The sequence below is a fragment of the Biomphalaria glabrata genome, chromosome 16, assembly GCF_947242115.1.
Source record: "Biomphalaria glabrata chromosome 16, xgBioGlab47.1, whole genome shotgun sequence".
Taxonomy (NCBI): domain Eukaryota; kingdom Metazoa; phylum Mollusca; class Gastropoda; family Planorbidae; genus Biomphalaria; species Biomphalaria glabrata.
The window spans coordinates 14,115,538-14,131,969 of record NC_074726.1 but is presented as its reverse complement, the minus strand read 5'-3'; the positions used below and the strand labels follow the sequence as shown (position 1 = coordinate 14,131,969).

At 37.6% G+C, this 16,432-nt stretch overlaps 1 protein-coding gene across 3 annotated transcripts in view; it reads left to right on the top strand.

Annotated features, from left to right (window-relative positions):
- LOC106053263 (uncharacterized) overlaps positions 1-13,675 on the top strand; it is a 16,816-nt gene extending 3,141 nt beyond the window's left edge. For 2 of the 3 annotated variants that reach the window (XM_013208787.2, XM_056014603.1), the window contains 3 exons: positions 3,861-4,032; positions 10,249-10,389; positions 11,403-13,675. In XM_013208787.2, the coding sequence (XP_013064241.2) occupies positions 3,861-4,032; positions 10,249-10,389; positions 11,403-13,395 (2,306 nt within the window). In that variant the 3' untranslated portion in view covers positions 13,396-13,675. The remainder of the gene's footprint in view (positions 1-3,860; positions 4,033-10,248; positions 10,390-11,402) is intronic. The other variant, XM_013208788.2, reaches the window with a different exon arrangement.
- The last annotated feature ends 2,757 nt before the right edge of the window (positions 13,676-16,432 follow it).

Below are 16,432 nucleotides of genomic sequence, written 5' to 3'. Positions count from 1 at the left end.
GTGGTCTACAATCTTTCAGATCATTGGAGCACTACAATCATTTAGATGATTGGAGCTCTACAATCTTTCAGATCATTGGAGCTCTACAATATTTCATATCATTGGAGCTCTACAAGCTTTCAGATCATTGGAGCACTACAATCTTTTAGATGATTGGAGCTCTACAATCTTTCAGATCATTGGAGCTCTACAAGCTTTCAGATCATTGGAGCACTACAATCTTTTAAATAATTGGAGCTCTACAATCTTTCAGATCATTGGAGAACTACAATCTCTTAGATCGCTGGAGCACTACGATGCATTGATATGTATTGATATATGTATTTATATATGTATTGATATATGTATTGATATATGTATTGATGTATGTATTGATATATGTATTGATATATATATATTGATATATGTATTGAATTATGTATTGATATATGTATTGATATATGTATTGATGTATGTATTGATATATGTATTGATGTATGTATTGATATATGTATTGATGTATGTATTGATATATGTATTGATGTATGTATTGATGTATGTATTGATATATGTATTGATATATGTATTGATATATGTATTGATGTATGTATTGATATATGTATTGATGTATGTATTGATATATGTATTGATATATGTATTGATGTATGTACTGATATATGTATTGATGTATGTATTGATTTATGTATTGATGTATGTATTGATATATGTATTGATGTATGTATTGATGTATGTTTTGATATATGTATTGATGTATGCATTGATGTATGTATTGATGTATGTATTTATGTGTGTTTTGGTTTACTAGGTGGATTACAGGTATTTATCATTTGGATTTATTCCAAGCAATTTGGGCAGCAGGGACATTACTCTTCACTCTGTTCCTCTCTCTCACTATTTAAACATTCTTTCTCCAGATATTTCATTGCTCATTAACTTCATTAACTTTTCGATGTCCACAAATGATAGACTAAAACACCTTTTGGGACATTCTCTTAAGTAAAACACCTTGAAGAAAGCTAAGAAAAGATCAGATCACTAGACATAATGTGTGCCTGCATAGTTGTACTGGTTAAGTGTTGACTTCCCAGCCAGTGCGTCTCGCTCTAATTCACAGCTAATCGTTCTTGTTCCTACTTTTCAGCGTGTTGAACTCTCAAAGGTTCTCAAAATTTTTTATTTACTATTTTCAATGACATCGTAACAATTTGATATGTTTAATTTGGTCCAGTGTTGTATTTGAACCACTCTAAAAGTATGCTACCAATAAACAGAGTGTATCAAAACTAGTTGATTATTTAGTTCTAGATTATTTTAAAATTACCCATACTGGCCTGAGAAACATACTCTGAAGCGTTGGCATTAACTTTTTTTGTGACTTCTGAAATTTGTTAGGACACGTGTTCAATCTCACTTACATATTAATCACGCCGAGTGGGGACACGCCGAGTGGGGTCAAAGTAGGATCACTACGCATGAGCAGCTCCCGAATGCCCATGAATTCATCTGTTATTCTTTAACAGGACTTGATGTAGATCGTCTTGTTACCGGTCGTTGTCTTATAGACAACTCAACCGTTGGAGGCGTAAACTTAACTAAAAGAAAAAACTTCAAATAACTCGAATAACTTCCTTTTATGAACAAAACTAAATAGAACTTTGTTTATAGTATTGACAAAATCAACTTGTGATAAAACAAAATAAATGTAGCAGACTTTAGTAATAATATCTTTAACCAAATCAAACTCACTACAATAGCTAAACCTCTCAGTCGCACAATCTGGAGTCGTTCGACCTCACTAAGACCAAATGACGACAATGCCACCTATGTTGCATCATTCACAACCAATCGCTAACCTCTTCCTACCGTCACCATAGCAACACACGCACGCCAAAACAAACATGTCTCCACGACGTTTATACAATAAAAGCTGTAGGATAAGTAAGAGAAAAAAAATAAAGAAAAAAATATGTCTTGATAGCAACAGGGGTGTCTCAACCCTCTAAAACGATTCCCCACTAGACAGCGACCCTCTAAAACGATTCCCCACTAGACAGCGACCCTCTAAAACGATTCCCCACTAGACAGCGACCCTCTAAAACGATTCCCCACTAGACAGCGACCCTCTAAAACGATTCTCCACTAGACAGCGACCCTCTAAAACGATTCCCCACTAGACAGCGACCCTCTAAAACGATTCCCCACTAGACAGCGACCCCCTAAAACGATTCCCCACTAGACAGCGACCCCCTAAAACGATTCCCCACCAGACAGCGACCCCCTAAAACGATTCCCCACTAGACAGCGACCCCCAACCGTATTTTTTCGTTTTCGTCCATATCCCTAGGTCAATGAACATTTGCTCATGTTATAAAATTGTTATTGTTATGTCTATATCTGATTTGTTTGATGTAGTTTCATTGGTAGAAATTGAACACAGAAATAGCTTTATTGTAATGAGTGTAAAATAAATGTCTTTTATAATTAAATTGCTAACAAAAAGTTTATTTTATGACTTGCATTGATTAACTTTTTTATTGCGTATTCACCATCATTATGAGCACAGACTTGTGTGACAATGTGACAAGTATGGCAGAACGTGGAGGGTGATATTAAATAACTACATTGCTACACATTTGTAAATATGCCAACGTTAGTGGGAAGGTTGGATTCTTGTCGGAGTCTTTGTAAGAGCACAATGAATTTCATCTTCAGCATCAAGTCTACTTCTTTATTTAGACTTGCTAACTAACAGGCTGGAAAACCCTGCTTCGCAAAAATATATGCCTACTGTTAGAAATGTATAAAGAAGGCGCAACACAATATGAAAATTGGATATGACTGCAAACACGTGATTCAGAATTGTGTAACTGACATTGAAAAACAATCATTTTTAGCTGCATCGATTTTGATGAGCTCAATAAACTCTTTCTGTTTCCTGAACATCTTTAACTTTGACATCTAGAAAGTGTAAACTTGATGTCTTCTAGATATGAAAGTTTGGTGAAGTTTCACTCACTAGTGCTCATGTTCTAGGACAGAAATTACCGTTGTAGTCGGTCTGTCAGATTCAATGCCCCCCTCTCCTCACAGAAAGCAGATCAAGTTGGCAAGATATAAGTTTTATTTTCATCCAGTTTTGTTTGCAAAAGTTGAAGTTTCACTTGGACGAAAGGATCTTTTCAGACAAATGGAGGCATAACGTATCTCATCCTTCCATTGAAACATTTATGTTCAAGGTGACCAAGATGTCCACCAGGCAGTACCAGGTCGGCCATTTTCTGTGTTTTTCTTTCTAAAAAAAAAACTTCTTTAAGAAGATTTAAAAAAAAAAAAGTTTTTACAACCTTGGCTCTCGACAACCACGTGACATCAGTGTGAAATAGCAGGACATGTTGAAGCCATCAAACTCAGCGGAAAGAGGTGACTATCAATGACAGAAGACATGTCTACCCTCCAACAGTGATGCTACACTCACTAACTTTAATAGCCATCGTCTAAAATAATAACCTTCTTAAATATGTCACCCTAATTATTTATAAAATATTTTGTTTGACGATGATTTCATTTGTAAAGCTAAAAGCAATCCAGGTAATGTCCCTTTGTCTTATCCAATGAAAATGTATACCGGTTATGGTACCAACTTTGCTTGTTACAAAAAAATTGTTTTTTTAAATTCAGATGATAAATAAATAATAAGTTTTTTAAAATCCACATTTCCAATGGTCTTAGGCGAACATTGACTAATGGTCATTCGACCCTAAAGGGGTCGCGACCCACAGTCGAGAACCCCTGCCCTAGGAGAATGCCAAGTAAACTCTGTGCTCCCTTCCCTTACCAATCTTCTCTGCTGTGTGTTCTAGGTGTTCTCAAACTCTGGGTAACATGTACTGTCACTACGATGGCTCTGTATCTGTCCTTACAAATAGTCCAGGACATCAGCACAAGAAACGAATGGCTTCTCAGGCACTATGGCGACAACCAAAGGGCGCGGCTGGTCAGCCAAGTGGAACAGGAACACATGAATCAAACCAGGTAAAACAAAAAGAGTCCTCGTCACGCACTAGTTACTTTGCAGTGACTATCTGGTATACAGTATATTAACTGGCTGGCAGATTGCGTAGCCTATATAGAAAGCATTAAATTACACACAAGATAGATAGATAGATAGATAGATAGATAGATAGATAGATAGATAGATAGATAGATAGATAGAATCTGTATTATGATATTCATATTTACAATAAATTCGCTCATTCTACAACGAAGGAAAAGCATTCTACCATTTCCAACATGAGAACAGAACTCTCAGAGTATCGAAGCAATAAAAAACCAGGGTATTTGTTGATAAGATTGTTGCATGTTGCATGTTGCCTCCAAAGTAGTTGCTGCTGTGTATAAAGTGACTAAGGATTGTTTTCGTTTGTAAAAGTCTCCTCCTACAGTACTCTTACGCTTCAATTATTCAAAATGTTTTTTTCTCCCAGCAGTAGCTGGTCGGTGTGTGTAGGGAGTGCTGCGGAAACAATGGCGCCGAAAAATAGTAGAGCGAACCCAGGAGTACAGGGGAGGAGGATTTAGAAAACTTACAATACAAATATTTTTTTTTAATTAAAAAAATTAAAATGTTATCTTAAGAGTATTTATATCATTGAGCTTGAATCATTCGTGTAATTAAATGTGTACTAAATCTAGACTAACAATAATACAATCTGTAGGATAAGACATATTTTGAACAGCTGTTTGTATTCAGTGCCATTTCATGCTTTTAGCTTGTTCAATACGCTATGATCCTATCACCAGTTGAGAAAAAAAAAAGGGGGGGGGGGGAGAAAGAAGGAATATCTTAAGAATGCTACCGTGATCGCTTTTGTAAATGGTTTTAAAAGCAAATGAAGAACGACATGAATTCGAACTTGAGGGTTAAAACCCTTTTAGCCACATCAAGCCGACACACTAACCACTATGCCAGGGAACTTTATAATGAAAATAGAAGGTTTTATAGTTATCTATTGTTAATTTAGAACTCTAAAGTGGCGATCTAAAATGTATAAAGGAGACTAATTCAACTTATACCACATATCAATGAAGTACAATTTCTTTCCCTTGTTCGGTGCAAAAAAAGAGATCTAGTTCTTACCAAAAGTTAATTAACTAACTGTATAATTTGTTTTGTATTGATTTTTGTTTTCTCCGGTAAAAGAAATGATAGTGCAAAATTTCAGATTGATCCGAGATAGGGTGTGAGAGAAATATTCACCCGTCACTAAATAGCAGAGCGGACTTAATTATTGCGGGCCCTATGCGAAACTGATTGCGTGGGGCCCAGTTTGGATAAAGATAAGGATAGTAAGTGAAAATGAAGAGTTTGTATTAGAGTATTAGAAAATAAATTCGTCTTTGCATTTTATTCATTTTTTACTACGTACAGAATTACTTTACGAGCCTTGCGTGTAGCGAAATCATACAGCATATCATAGTAATTATGTTTCCTACATAGATCACCCTCAATCATAGGACATACTGTCTCCTCAATTATAGGACATGGTGTCTCCTCAATCATAGGACATGCTGTCTCCTCAATCATAGGGCATGCTGTCTCTTCAATCATAGGACATGTTGTCTCCTCAATCATAGGACATGCTGTCTTCTCAATCATAGGACATACTGTCTCCTCAATCATAGGACATGCTGTCTCCTCAATCATAGGACATGCTGTCTCCTCAATCATAGGACATACTGTCTCCTCAATCATAGGACATTCATTGATTCGGGGTTGCATGCGGGCTTTATACACTTACGACAGATGTAAAATGCTTTTAAACCTTTGTGTCATCTGTTTGGCACCCCTCAGCGTCATAAAACTTGGAGAAGCTAGAAGAGATACAACTTAGAGCCGGTTACAACAAACGAATATTCACATTTGACTAGCCACTAGAGTAACAGTATGAGTGAAATCACCACATCTAGAGACACTTCAGGACAAAGATTTAAAGGTAAAGTAGTGATAATACATAAAACACTGAACCATAAGTTACAACTACAAAAACACAACTTAATAAAATGCTCAGAAAGACACACAGATTTCAAAGATTAAGCCATAAAGACACATTTCTTATTCAATTGGCTAGGAAAAAGTCGTACAAGGGCATAATCTACCAGTAAATTCAATCACTTAGCAATGTCTAAGACTCTTATTAAATGTGCGACTAGATTTAACACATGGATAGATGCAGAACGTAGTTATCTCTTTGGATGGAACGTCTGTGATTTATAAGATAAGATAAGACGCGTGTCACGGGCAACATTGAGTCTAGTCTGCGGCTTCATTATGAATTACCGTGGGCAGACATTCCAATGGATCAAAGAGCACCAAGTCACTGGCCAGATATGGCTCACGGTTCGCAGTTTGTGAATCACTGGAATTTATAATTTTGAAGCGGTTGGTTCTAAGTGGTGCAACATGACAGACATGCGTGCTGCATTGTAAATTATGGACTTCAACCTATTTAGGGCGCCATTCTAATGGGTACTGGGGTACGACATATTTAGGGCGCCATGGAGTCCACCCAATTCTAATGGGTACTGGGTTACATTGGGGAAATTACTGCGCATAGAATTTGCGATGGCCACATCAAATGACACCCTCGGACATAGAATTAGTTGAGATTTCCCTCATTCACAATGCCTGAAAAGGGTACCTTTACGGTCCGCTGGCGTGAGGCGGTGTACAAACTCGACTCCAATGGATGACGTGACGACGATGAGGCCTGCGACACACGTTGCACATTTAAATGGCTTATATATGGCTTCCTCGCTGTGCACTGCTGTTGTAAATTATATATGCTGCGGCTCTGAAATGCAAGAAGTGCCATGCAGATTACTTTTTCTAGCAAGGTTGAAGGTCATTAGCTGCTTGCTTAGGCTCAAGAGCTTGAGATTAGCAACTAGGTGCAACTGTATCAATGAGGCCAGTGTTTAGGATTTGTTTAAAGCAGATAGAAACATTTCTTATCATTAGTCATGCTGTCTGCTTCTATCTACTTTTGTTTCGAGAGTTGTCGATTCCAGTTCTTGAATACACAGTACTTCTATGTAAAGTGCATCTATGTACAGTACTTCTATGTACAGCGCGTCTATTTACAGTACTTCTATGTACAGTACTTCTATGTACAGCGCGTCTATGTAGAGTACTTCTATGTACAGTACTTCTATGTACAGTACTTCTATGTACAGCGCGTCTATTTACAGTACTTCTATGTACAGTACTTCTATGCACAGTGCGTCTATTTACATTAATTCTATGTATAGTACTTCTATGTATTGTACTTCTTAGTACAGCACCTCTATGTACACTGGCGTGTCTTGGGTGAAGGAAATGAAATTCAGTGTGTAAGGCTGCGGACATGGGCCATACTTCTAAAGTTGCTCGCTTCATAATTCAAGTGCCCCTTTTTACTTATTGATTGTCTCTTTCTACTATTTGATTGCCTAATAGTACTCCTCAATCGACTGTGACTAGTATTAGATTATCTTATTCCTCTACTCGGGCACTCGAATGAAATGGGAAACAATAAAAAACATTTTTAGAACATTTCATTAAAATATTTTTTGTGTGCAAAGTTCGTATTGTAAAATGTGCCTGTCAGTCGGCTACAAGGTTTATATTGTAAAATGTACCTGTCAGTCTGCTACAAAGTTTATATTGTAAAATGTACCTGTCAGTCTGCTACAAAGTTTATATTGTAAAATGTACCTGTCAGTCTGCTACAAAGTTTATATTGTAAAATGTTCCTGTCAGTCTGCTACAAAGTTTATATTGTAAAATGTACCTGTCAGTCTGGTACAAAGTTTATATTGTAAAATGTACCTGTCAGTCTGCTACAAAGTTTATATTGTAAAATGTGCCTGTCAGTCTGCTACAAAGTTTATATTGTAAAATGTGCCTGTCAGTCTGGTACAAAGTTTATATTGTAAAATGTACCTGTCAGTATGGTACAAAGTTTATATTGTAAAATGTACCTGTCAGTATGGTACAAAGTTTATATTGTAAAATGTACCTGTCAGTATGGTACAAGGTTTGTACACGTTATTTCTCCCACTTGCCATTCTCGAATGAGGTCAATTATTTGCATAATTATTGAGTGTTGATGACAACACGTGTAGCAATTGAGAAAATGACTAATTACTTTACGAATTAGTTGTTATTAAGTAATTTTGTTTTATATAGAAACAGTACTAGCTAAGGGGGAGATAAGCCTTGTGTAGAGACTTTCGTGTTTGGTTAAATGTGCAGCTAACAGAAGCCTTTAATGTTTAAGATAAATGTTTACCAATAGTTTCCATGTGCAATACATCTGTTGGCATGGAAACTTGCTTAAAAAAGCAGTACATCATTTTAAGAAAACGTTACAAAATCAGTCACCATCTGCTTGAATAATTTTTCAAATAAAATTATTTACCCCCAAGTCAGTCCTTTCTTATCATTAAAACATCAATATATATATTTCTCTTCATGGCTCTAGAGTTTGGACAAGCAGTAAAGGAAAGATCCCTATTTTATTTCTGCAAGTCAGACTAGAGTTACCCTACAAAAAAAAAAGAGGGGGAGAGAACAAGTAGTATTCACCCGTCACAAAATAGCAGGGCCGGACTTAACCGTTGTGACCAAGAAGTCAAGGAAAGATCACTCTTTTTTATTTCTACCCCACGTAGTTTTAGCGGCGAAAAAAAGATGGGGGGGGGGGGGGGAGAACAATTAATCTACTCTGTATTCACTCGACACTAAATAGCAGGGCCGGACTTAACCATTGTGGGTCCCTATGCGAAACCGAATTTGCGGGGCCCAGTTTGGGTAGGGATACGGATTACAAGTGAAAATTAAGAGTTTATATTAGAAAATACATTCGTCTTTGTGTCACAGTCTCGGTTGACATTGCCTGTTCAATGTTCACCTCTGGTTAAGACGGTAATAAGACACGTGAAACTCCTGATATAGAAACTGGAAGTAGAATGACTAAATTGACTTTGAATCAGTCAGTCAACTGGTATCCTTTGGACCAGGCAAGTCAAGTAGTATCTTTTGGTCCAGTACGGACAGTAGTGACTTAGAGAGTCAAGTAGTAATTTTGAGTTAAAAAGTATCTTTTGGGCAGTCGAAGCCAGTAGTCACTGGCGACATGTATTTCTAGTAGTTAGTATTCAGTACTACTATTATTATTAAGTATTTGTTACCGCTGTAATGCGGAAGTTACTTGAAATCTATTTTGGAGAATTTGACCTGTAGGATATATTTGATACCCGCTGTTATACGGATGTGACTTTGTTTCTTATTGTATTGTGTAACCGACAAGGAGTGCAGTATTATTATTGTTATCAAATAGTTTTTATATTTTGTCTGCCGAAACGGACTTAAGTCAATCTGTAGTATCTGTGTTTGTCACGTGTCAAGTGTGACTCCAGGAAGCACGAACCCAGCATTCTACGACATTCGCGACACACTAATAGTAACCAGTCTCATGTGTAATAGAAATATTAACATATATATTCAGCATACACTTTGTATTTGATTCAAACCTTTACTATGTACAGAATGACTTGACGAGTCTTGCTTGTAGAGAAGTCGTATAGTATATCATCAAAATTCAATTTCCTACATAGATCACGCTCATTAGCAAGAATTAACAAATGTTTCAATCTATCTACGAGAATAGTTGGCCTTAATTAATTCTTCATTAGTTTAAGGCGCGAGAAGCTTCTTTTACCAGATTCCAAAATTACGGGATAATGCCTTTTTTTTTTTATCGCGCGTAGGATTGTCGTTTTTTATATTGAATGATACCCCAAAATTACAATTTTTATCTATATGTTTCATGAGATTTGTATGAGTTTTCTAAAGATTTTGATAATTTCCTGATTTTTCCAGGACTTTTCCGTATATTTTGCAAATTCAGGAGATTTCTAGCAGCTCCTGGTAAATCGACAGGAGGCCGCGGGAAATATGTTTTAAGTTATAAAATGGTTTAATTTAATAATTTATACACCTACAATTAGCGCAGGTTCTATGAAAGTGCGGGGCTCACTGCGGTCGCATAGGTTGCAGTATGCTACACGCCGGTCGACTATTTGTCTTTTATTTCAACTAGCTACAACTTTGGTATGATTGCTTGTTTACTATTTTCAGATGTTCAAATGTTCAGATGTTTGAATTAAAGGTTTCTCTCAGTCATATTGTTTTTTTTTTTTTTGTAGTTCTATGACGGCGCAGTCTCTGTGGGTTGTGATCGATGCTACAACGCTTAAAGAGTGTAATCTGACAAGGAAGTTTTCAGCTCCCTCTGAGTGGAGTCTGGTGATAGTGTCTACAAACGTCTACCACATCTCCTGGTGCAGGTAACTAGACATGGAGTGTCGTAGTGGAACACTGCAGTGCTTCCCCTTTCTTGCTAGTTAGTGAGCTGCTTCTCTAAGAACGCTTAGTCAATTGAAGAATCCAGGTCATGGACGAACACTGCGGCATGGTTGCAGTGGTAAGCGTGCTGGGTGGCCAAACAAAATGTCTGCAGCTCGAAGTCTGGATGGTGACTGAGATTTTAGATTGGGAAGACCTGTGTTCCTTCCAGTTGTAGTTAATCCTTAAGTTTAATTTTGGAAGGGCTGGGTACACGCAGAGATGGGGGAGGGGCAGCGGGTGCACGATGCCCTGGGCGACACTTTCAGGTGGGCGCCACACGCAGCCTATATTTCTAAGTGATGTTTATGGAAAATGGAGGAGGTGGCGCCAATAATGTACCTTGCCCCGGGCGAACGTATTGCTCACTACGCCTCTGGATACACGCACTACCCAATAATAAAGCACTTGTCATTAAATAGCTATTTAAAACTAGACTAAGGCTACAGAAATACTAACTCAGGCACTGTAAAAAAAAAGTTAACTAAGAGCCCCATAAAGTTGTAAAGAATTGTTAAAAAGCATTTTCTGTGCAAGGAACGTCGCCAGTTTGACACCTAGAGGTTTTATTGCTGTTTTATTGTCCCTCTGACTGGGTTGTTTTAATTTAGGAAATAAGGTAAATGTCAGTAAAGGTTTTGTAGTGAGATTTCTTTAGTCTTTCATAGAGGCGCTTTAACACTCCATGAACTTGTTCAATCACTCAGGTAGGAAGGTAGGTAGATAACTAAATATATATTTAGAGAGAGAGAGAGAGAGAGAGAGAGAGATAGATAGATAGATAGATAGATAGATGATAGATAGATAGATAGGATAGATAGATAGATAGATAGATAGATAGATAGATAAATAGATAGATAGATAGATAGATAGATAGATAGATAGATAGATAGATAGATAGATAGATAGATAGATAGATAGATAGATAGATGATAGCATGCTTCTCTCATTCCAGACCTCCTTCCTGTTTCCTCCTCACCCCAAAAGACTGTAAGCATCATCTGAGCTCCTGGGCCACGTCAAGTCTTCCCAGCTGCCCCTCAAGGCTGACTGGCTTTCTTTACGCCATCTCAAAGGGGGCGACAACTATATTTAGCCCGAACTGCGCAGACTCCAGTTCTGACACGGACCTGGTGTATAACCAGTGTGCAACTGACCATCCGTCTGGCTTGTTGTACAACAGTCCACTATACTTCGATGTCGACGACTATGTCAGCTCCCATTCTAACGGAGGGGTGACCTGCAAGAGTACGTCCCATTCTCTCTCTCACGGTAACAAGTATCTCATTCAACAGTTTCAACGCGTAGAACTATTGGAAATAGTCCCTTTCCAAGAGAGACAACCTTTGCAAGGAACAAGTAAAAAGAATATTCTCTCTAGCCTCCCTTTGATTGTCACAGGTTTTCCTACTTTTGCTTTGTTATCAGATAGAAGCTACTGCCTCAGCGGGTCATCGCTTCTCTGGATATACACTCCGCCTGATGTGCCTGGTTGGTTTGCATCTGTTTTTAGATCGATTTGGTTGAACTCTATCAAGCGGTATTTTGATATTAATATAGGATACTTCCCAGTGGCTGTTGGCAAAGGTCACAATTCAAGTCATAGCTGTCCGTTAGAAAAAGTCATTGACATGGGTGAAGTGCTGGCCAACAAGTCCATCGTTGACTGTGTGACAGACCTAGCTTGTGAAGACGTGGAGCGGACAAACGTCTGCGTGGTGTCGCTAGCCCTGGACACCTTCACCTGCCTACGCCCTCTAGTAGCGGATGCAAATGTCAACATTTCTTACCTGCGTGCTTCTCTGACCGCCTGGGTGGACGACTTTGTCCTTGTGTCAGGTAACCGTCTTTCACGTGTCCTCCAAATCAAAAGTCAGGAACGCCAAGACTTCTTAGGGGAGTCAGTCCAACTCGTGTTTGGTAAAAGTCTAACTCTAGATCTTAACGTAAAACCAATCTATCAGAATGGCGCTGACTCTGTCGCCGTTCAGTACATAAAAAAAGTCTGTCCGAGACTGGACATCAACGTGACCACGACCTTTGACCGATGGTTAGCTCCGGCAATTACGGATATTGTTTTGGTCATTTTAATGGAGGATGAAAACTTAGCTAAAGGTCTTCCCTACCTGGAGTACGTCCATAGACAGTACTTCCTTCACATAGTGTACTGTGTTCTTTCTGGCAGTTCTTCATTTGAACAGTTTGTCACCAGATTAAAGCTTGAACATATTAGTTATATAACAGGACATCATAATAATACCATGCACACGTACTCCTGCCTTAGTCACGTGATGCGGTTGTCACTTCCGGTCAAAGGTTATCTTCTCATTCACCAGAACGTGCTGCTGAACACGTGGAAGCTGCTCAATCTCTCACGTGACCGAATTTGGTTTCCTCAAGGCTTCTCAAAACTAAACATTTATAAAACCAAGTCCTACAACTTGTGGGCTAAATGGAACAATCAATCAGACAAAGAATCTCTCATGAGAGTCTTCAGTCAGCTCCACAGTGAAGCCTCTAACATCAGTGAAAAGAATCAAAAGGGGAGAAAATTCTCTCAAATATTTTTGAACACTTATTTCGACAACTTACAAACGGACTACTTGTTGTCCAGCGCGGTCAACCTTGTGTACATACCTGACCAACTTCGGGAAGTGTACCTGACCGCAGCAGAAATGTTTTCTCGTGCTAATGTTTCAAACAACATTGCCTTTCCAGCCCTCCATTTCGGTCTAGCCCCGTCTGCCAACGTAACTTACCTCCCTTCGTCCAGTTTGTCCGGTGAAGACAGAAACTATCCGTGGAATTATTTCTCACAATTTGACAGCTACGCCATCTACCCATTGTCATTGGACTCTCACTTAGCTAGCAGTGAAGGGAGACAATTTTTCTGCAGAACATTCCTCGGTGAATTAGATTCAATTTTTAGAACTAAACCAATTTCCTGAATCAAGTAGAGAGGGATTTCTTATGGTCCGACAGCTACGCTGGGCAGGGCATATAGCCCGTATGGTGGACGAATGTATGCCAAAGGCAGTCCTTTTTGATGAGCTGAAAGGTGGTAGACGTAACAGACGTGCCCCTCAGAAACTCTTTAAAGACCAGCTTAGGCGCCAACTTGCTTTAAATGACATAGAAGAGATCAACTTTCTGCAGGCGGCTTCGGAACGGGACAGCTGGAGGTCACTTACAAAGGCCGCGGGATACACATTTGAGGTTAAAAGAAAATGCACTGCCGAGGACAGACATAGACGGCGGGGCAAAAAAAATCTAAATTGACCACCGGCGGAATATGGTAATGTCCGCGCCGTATGTGGCATAATTTGTAGGTCGAAGCTGGGACTGCGTAGCCACGGGAAATACTGCATTCTGTATTAATCCTAGGACACGAAGACAAACGTTATTCTTATATTCCTACAATGGCACTGAGCCGCCAACGGTAAAGCGGCTTCTATGAAGAACCGGACCTAAGTGTCAGTATTTTAACAAGGAACTATTTCTGTATATTTCCTAAATCAGATGAGGTGTAAGAGAACTCGACTTTACGCAGATTTCTATTTTTATTTTCAGTATATCCCCAGAGGCCACATTCTTTATATAAAGCATACATAGAAATAGTCAAAAATAAAATGACTTCTTGCATTTAATTTGCCTTACTTCATAGCCGCCTTTGAGTACACAACAAAACTCAGTTTTACAGCATTAAAAAGACAAATCTAGAGTCTATTTCTTTATGGACTTTTTGTTTCGAGAGAGTGAGGGCAATGAATTGAACTTTGTAGCAGTGTCGTTTCCATAAATTCAAAAAGATTCAATAAACGATCAAAATGAAGATTAGATAAATAATTTGTATTGGTCTATATTTATATGAGATAGATACAGTAATTTGTATTGGTCTATATTTATATGAGATAGATACAGTAATTTGTATTGGTCTATATTTATATGAGATAGATAGGCTACAGTAATTTGTATTGGTCTATATGTATATGAGATAGATGAAGAAATTTGTATTGGTCTATATTTATTTGAGATAGATAGGCTACAGTAATTTGTATTGGTCTATATTTATATGAGATAGATGAAGAAATTTGTATTAGTCTATATTTATATGAGATAGATGAAGTAATTTGTATTGGTCTATATTTATGAGATAGATAGGCTACAGTAATTTGTATTGGTCTATATTTATATGAGATAGATGAAGAAATTTGTATTGGTCTATATTTATATGAGATAGATGAAGTAATTTGTATTGGTCTATATTTATATGAGATAGATAAAGTAATTTGTATTGGTCTATCTTTATCTTATCTTTATCTTATCTTATCTTTATCTTATCTTTATCTTATCTTTATCTTATCTTTATCTTATCTTTATCTTATCTTTATCTTATCTTTATCTTATCTTTATCTTATCTTTATCTTATCTTATCTTTATCTTATCTTTATCTTATCTTTATCTTATCTTTATCTTATCTTTATCTTATCTTTATCTTATCTTTATCTTATGATTAAAGGACACTGATAAGTAGAAGAGATTCTAGAATTCACGGGCCAAAAGCTTGTGTCCATGTGTGTAGGAGTGGAGCGGTATAAAGAGGGTCCTTCCTAATCAAGTCACATCCTAACCCTAGTCCAAATCTTCGGAAGGACGTCATTGGATGGCGCGAGTAGGCTTTAAGCCCCGGACCATCGTGACGATTGATTAAACCTATCCGGGGCGGAGAAAAGTGATACTAGTATTCAGGGGGGGGGGGGGCGGGCCGGGTTATATGTTTGTGTCAATGTGTGTGAGGAAGGGGGGGGGGTATAAAGAGGGCCAATTCCAGTTCAACTGATACAAGAATTTAGGAGCAAAAAATGTTGGGTGACAGTCAGAGCTCTATTTGAGACAGAGGTACGATGTGCAGGGTGCAATTTGAGGTTGAGGCAGTTTTATTTGGAAGTGAAAAAAAAAAGGATTTGGGGTGGGGGGGGGGGGGGATATTGTAGAAAGTAATGAAGTATGTACTCTCCCTTGAAAATAAAACAAACTAGTATGATACAGGTGTGTTACAGACCACAGTGTGTGCCGTGAGCTGTATAACAATTGGAAATGGTATTTATAAATCTAATCTATATTTTCAATGAAGTGCCCTTTCAGCTGTAGATTTAAACAACTTCAGTGATCATAACACTACAACAAGCTCAACTTCTAGAGATTTAGATCAGATTTTCTTGTAATAGGATGGTTTTATTCACTTTCGGGGAGATAATAAAAGTCACTATCGATTAAATGTTTTATCATCGTTACTTCCCTTTGTAAAACAAAAAACATCCAAAATACGGTTCAGACTTTTGTTCGTTTTAACACAGAGCATACATGCGGGATGTCTGACGCCTGGTTAACAACAAGGTTCGAATCCCAATGATGTCAAAGAATTTCTTTTAGGTTTTCACAGATCCCGCCACCTTTGATAAATGTGAGTCAAAGAATTGTCTATAATGTAAAATCATTTATAAAACATATAATGAACCTGATACACTTTTTCAATGATAATCCTTTTACAATAATTTTTTTTTATAATTTTTATAAAAAAATAAACAATGTCAATGACGCAAAATTAAATGTAATTTTTGTCAAATTAAAAAACGAGGACAACAACAACAAAAGACATGCACTATAAACCATAGACTATATATATATACAGGACTGCCAACACTAAGGGTAACTAAGCATAAGTTTCGTTCAACTCTAAAATGTAAGATGTGGTACTTCCGGTATAAACTTATGTTATGATATTCACGATGTTTGAATGATAATGCCAGATTGGATAATATATTTCTCTTTTCATCACATTTGACAATTTCTTTTTACATTGTATACTATTAATATGAATTAAATAAGCGATTAATGAAAGAGTCAATACAGTTTTGAGAGTGTCATTTATTACTTAGGTAGCCTATAGGCCTATAATGCGTGATAGAAGTTAAGACTGTGAGT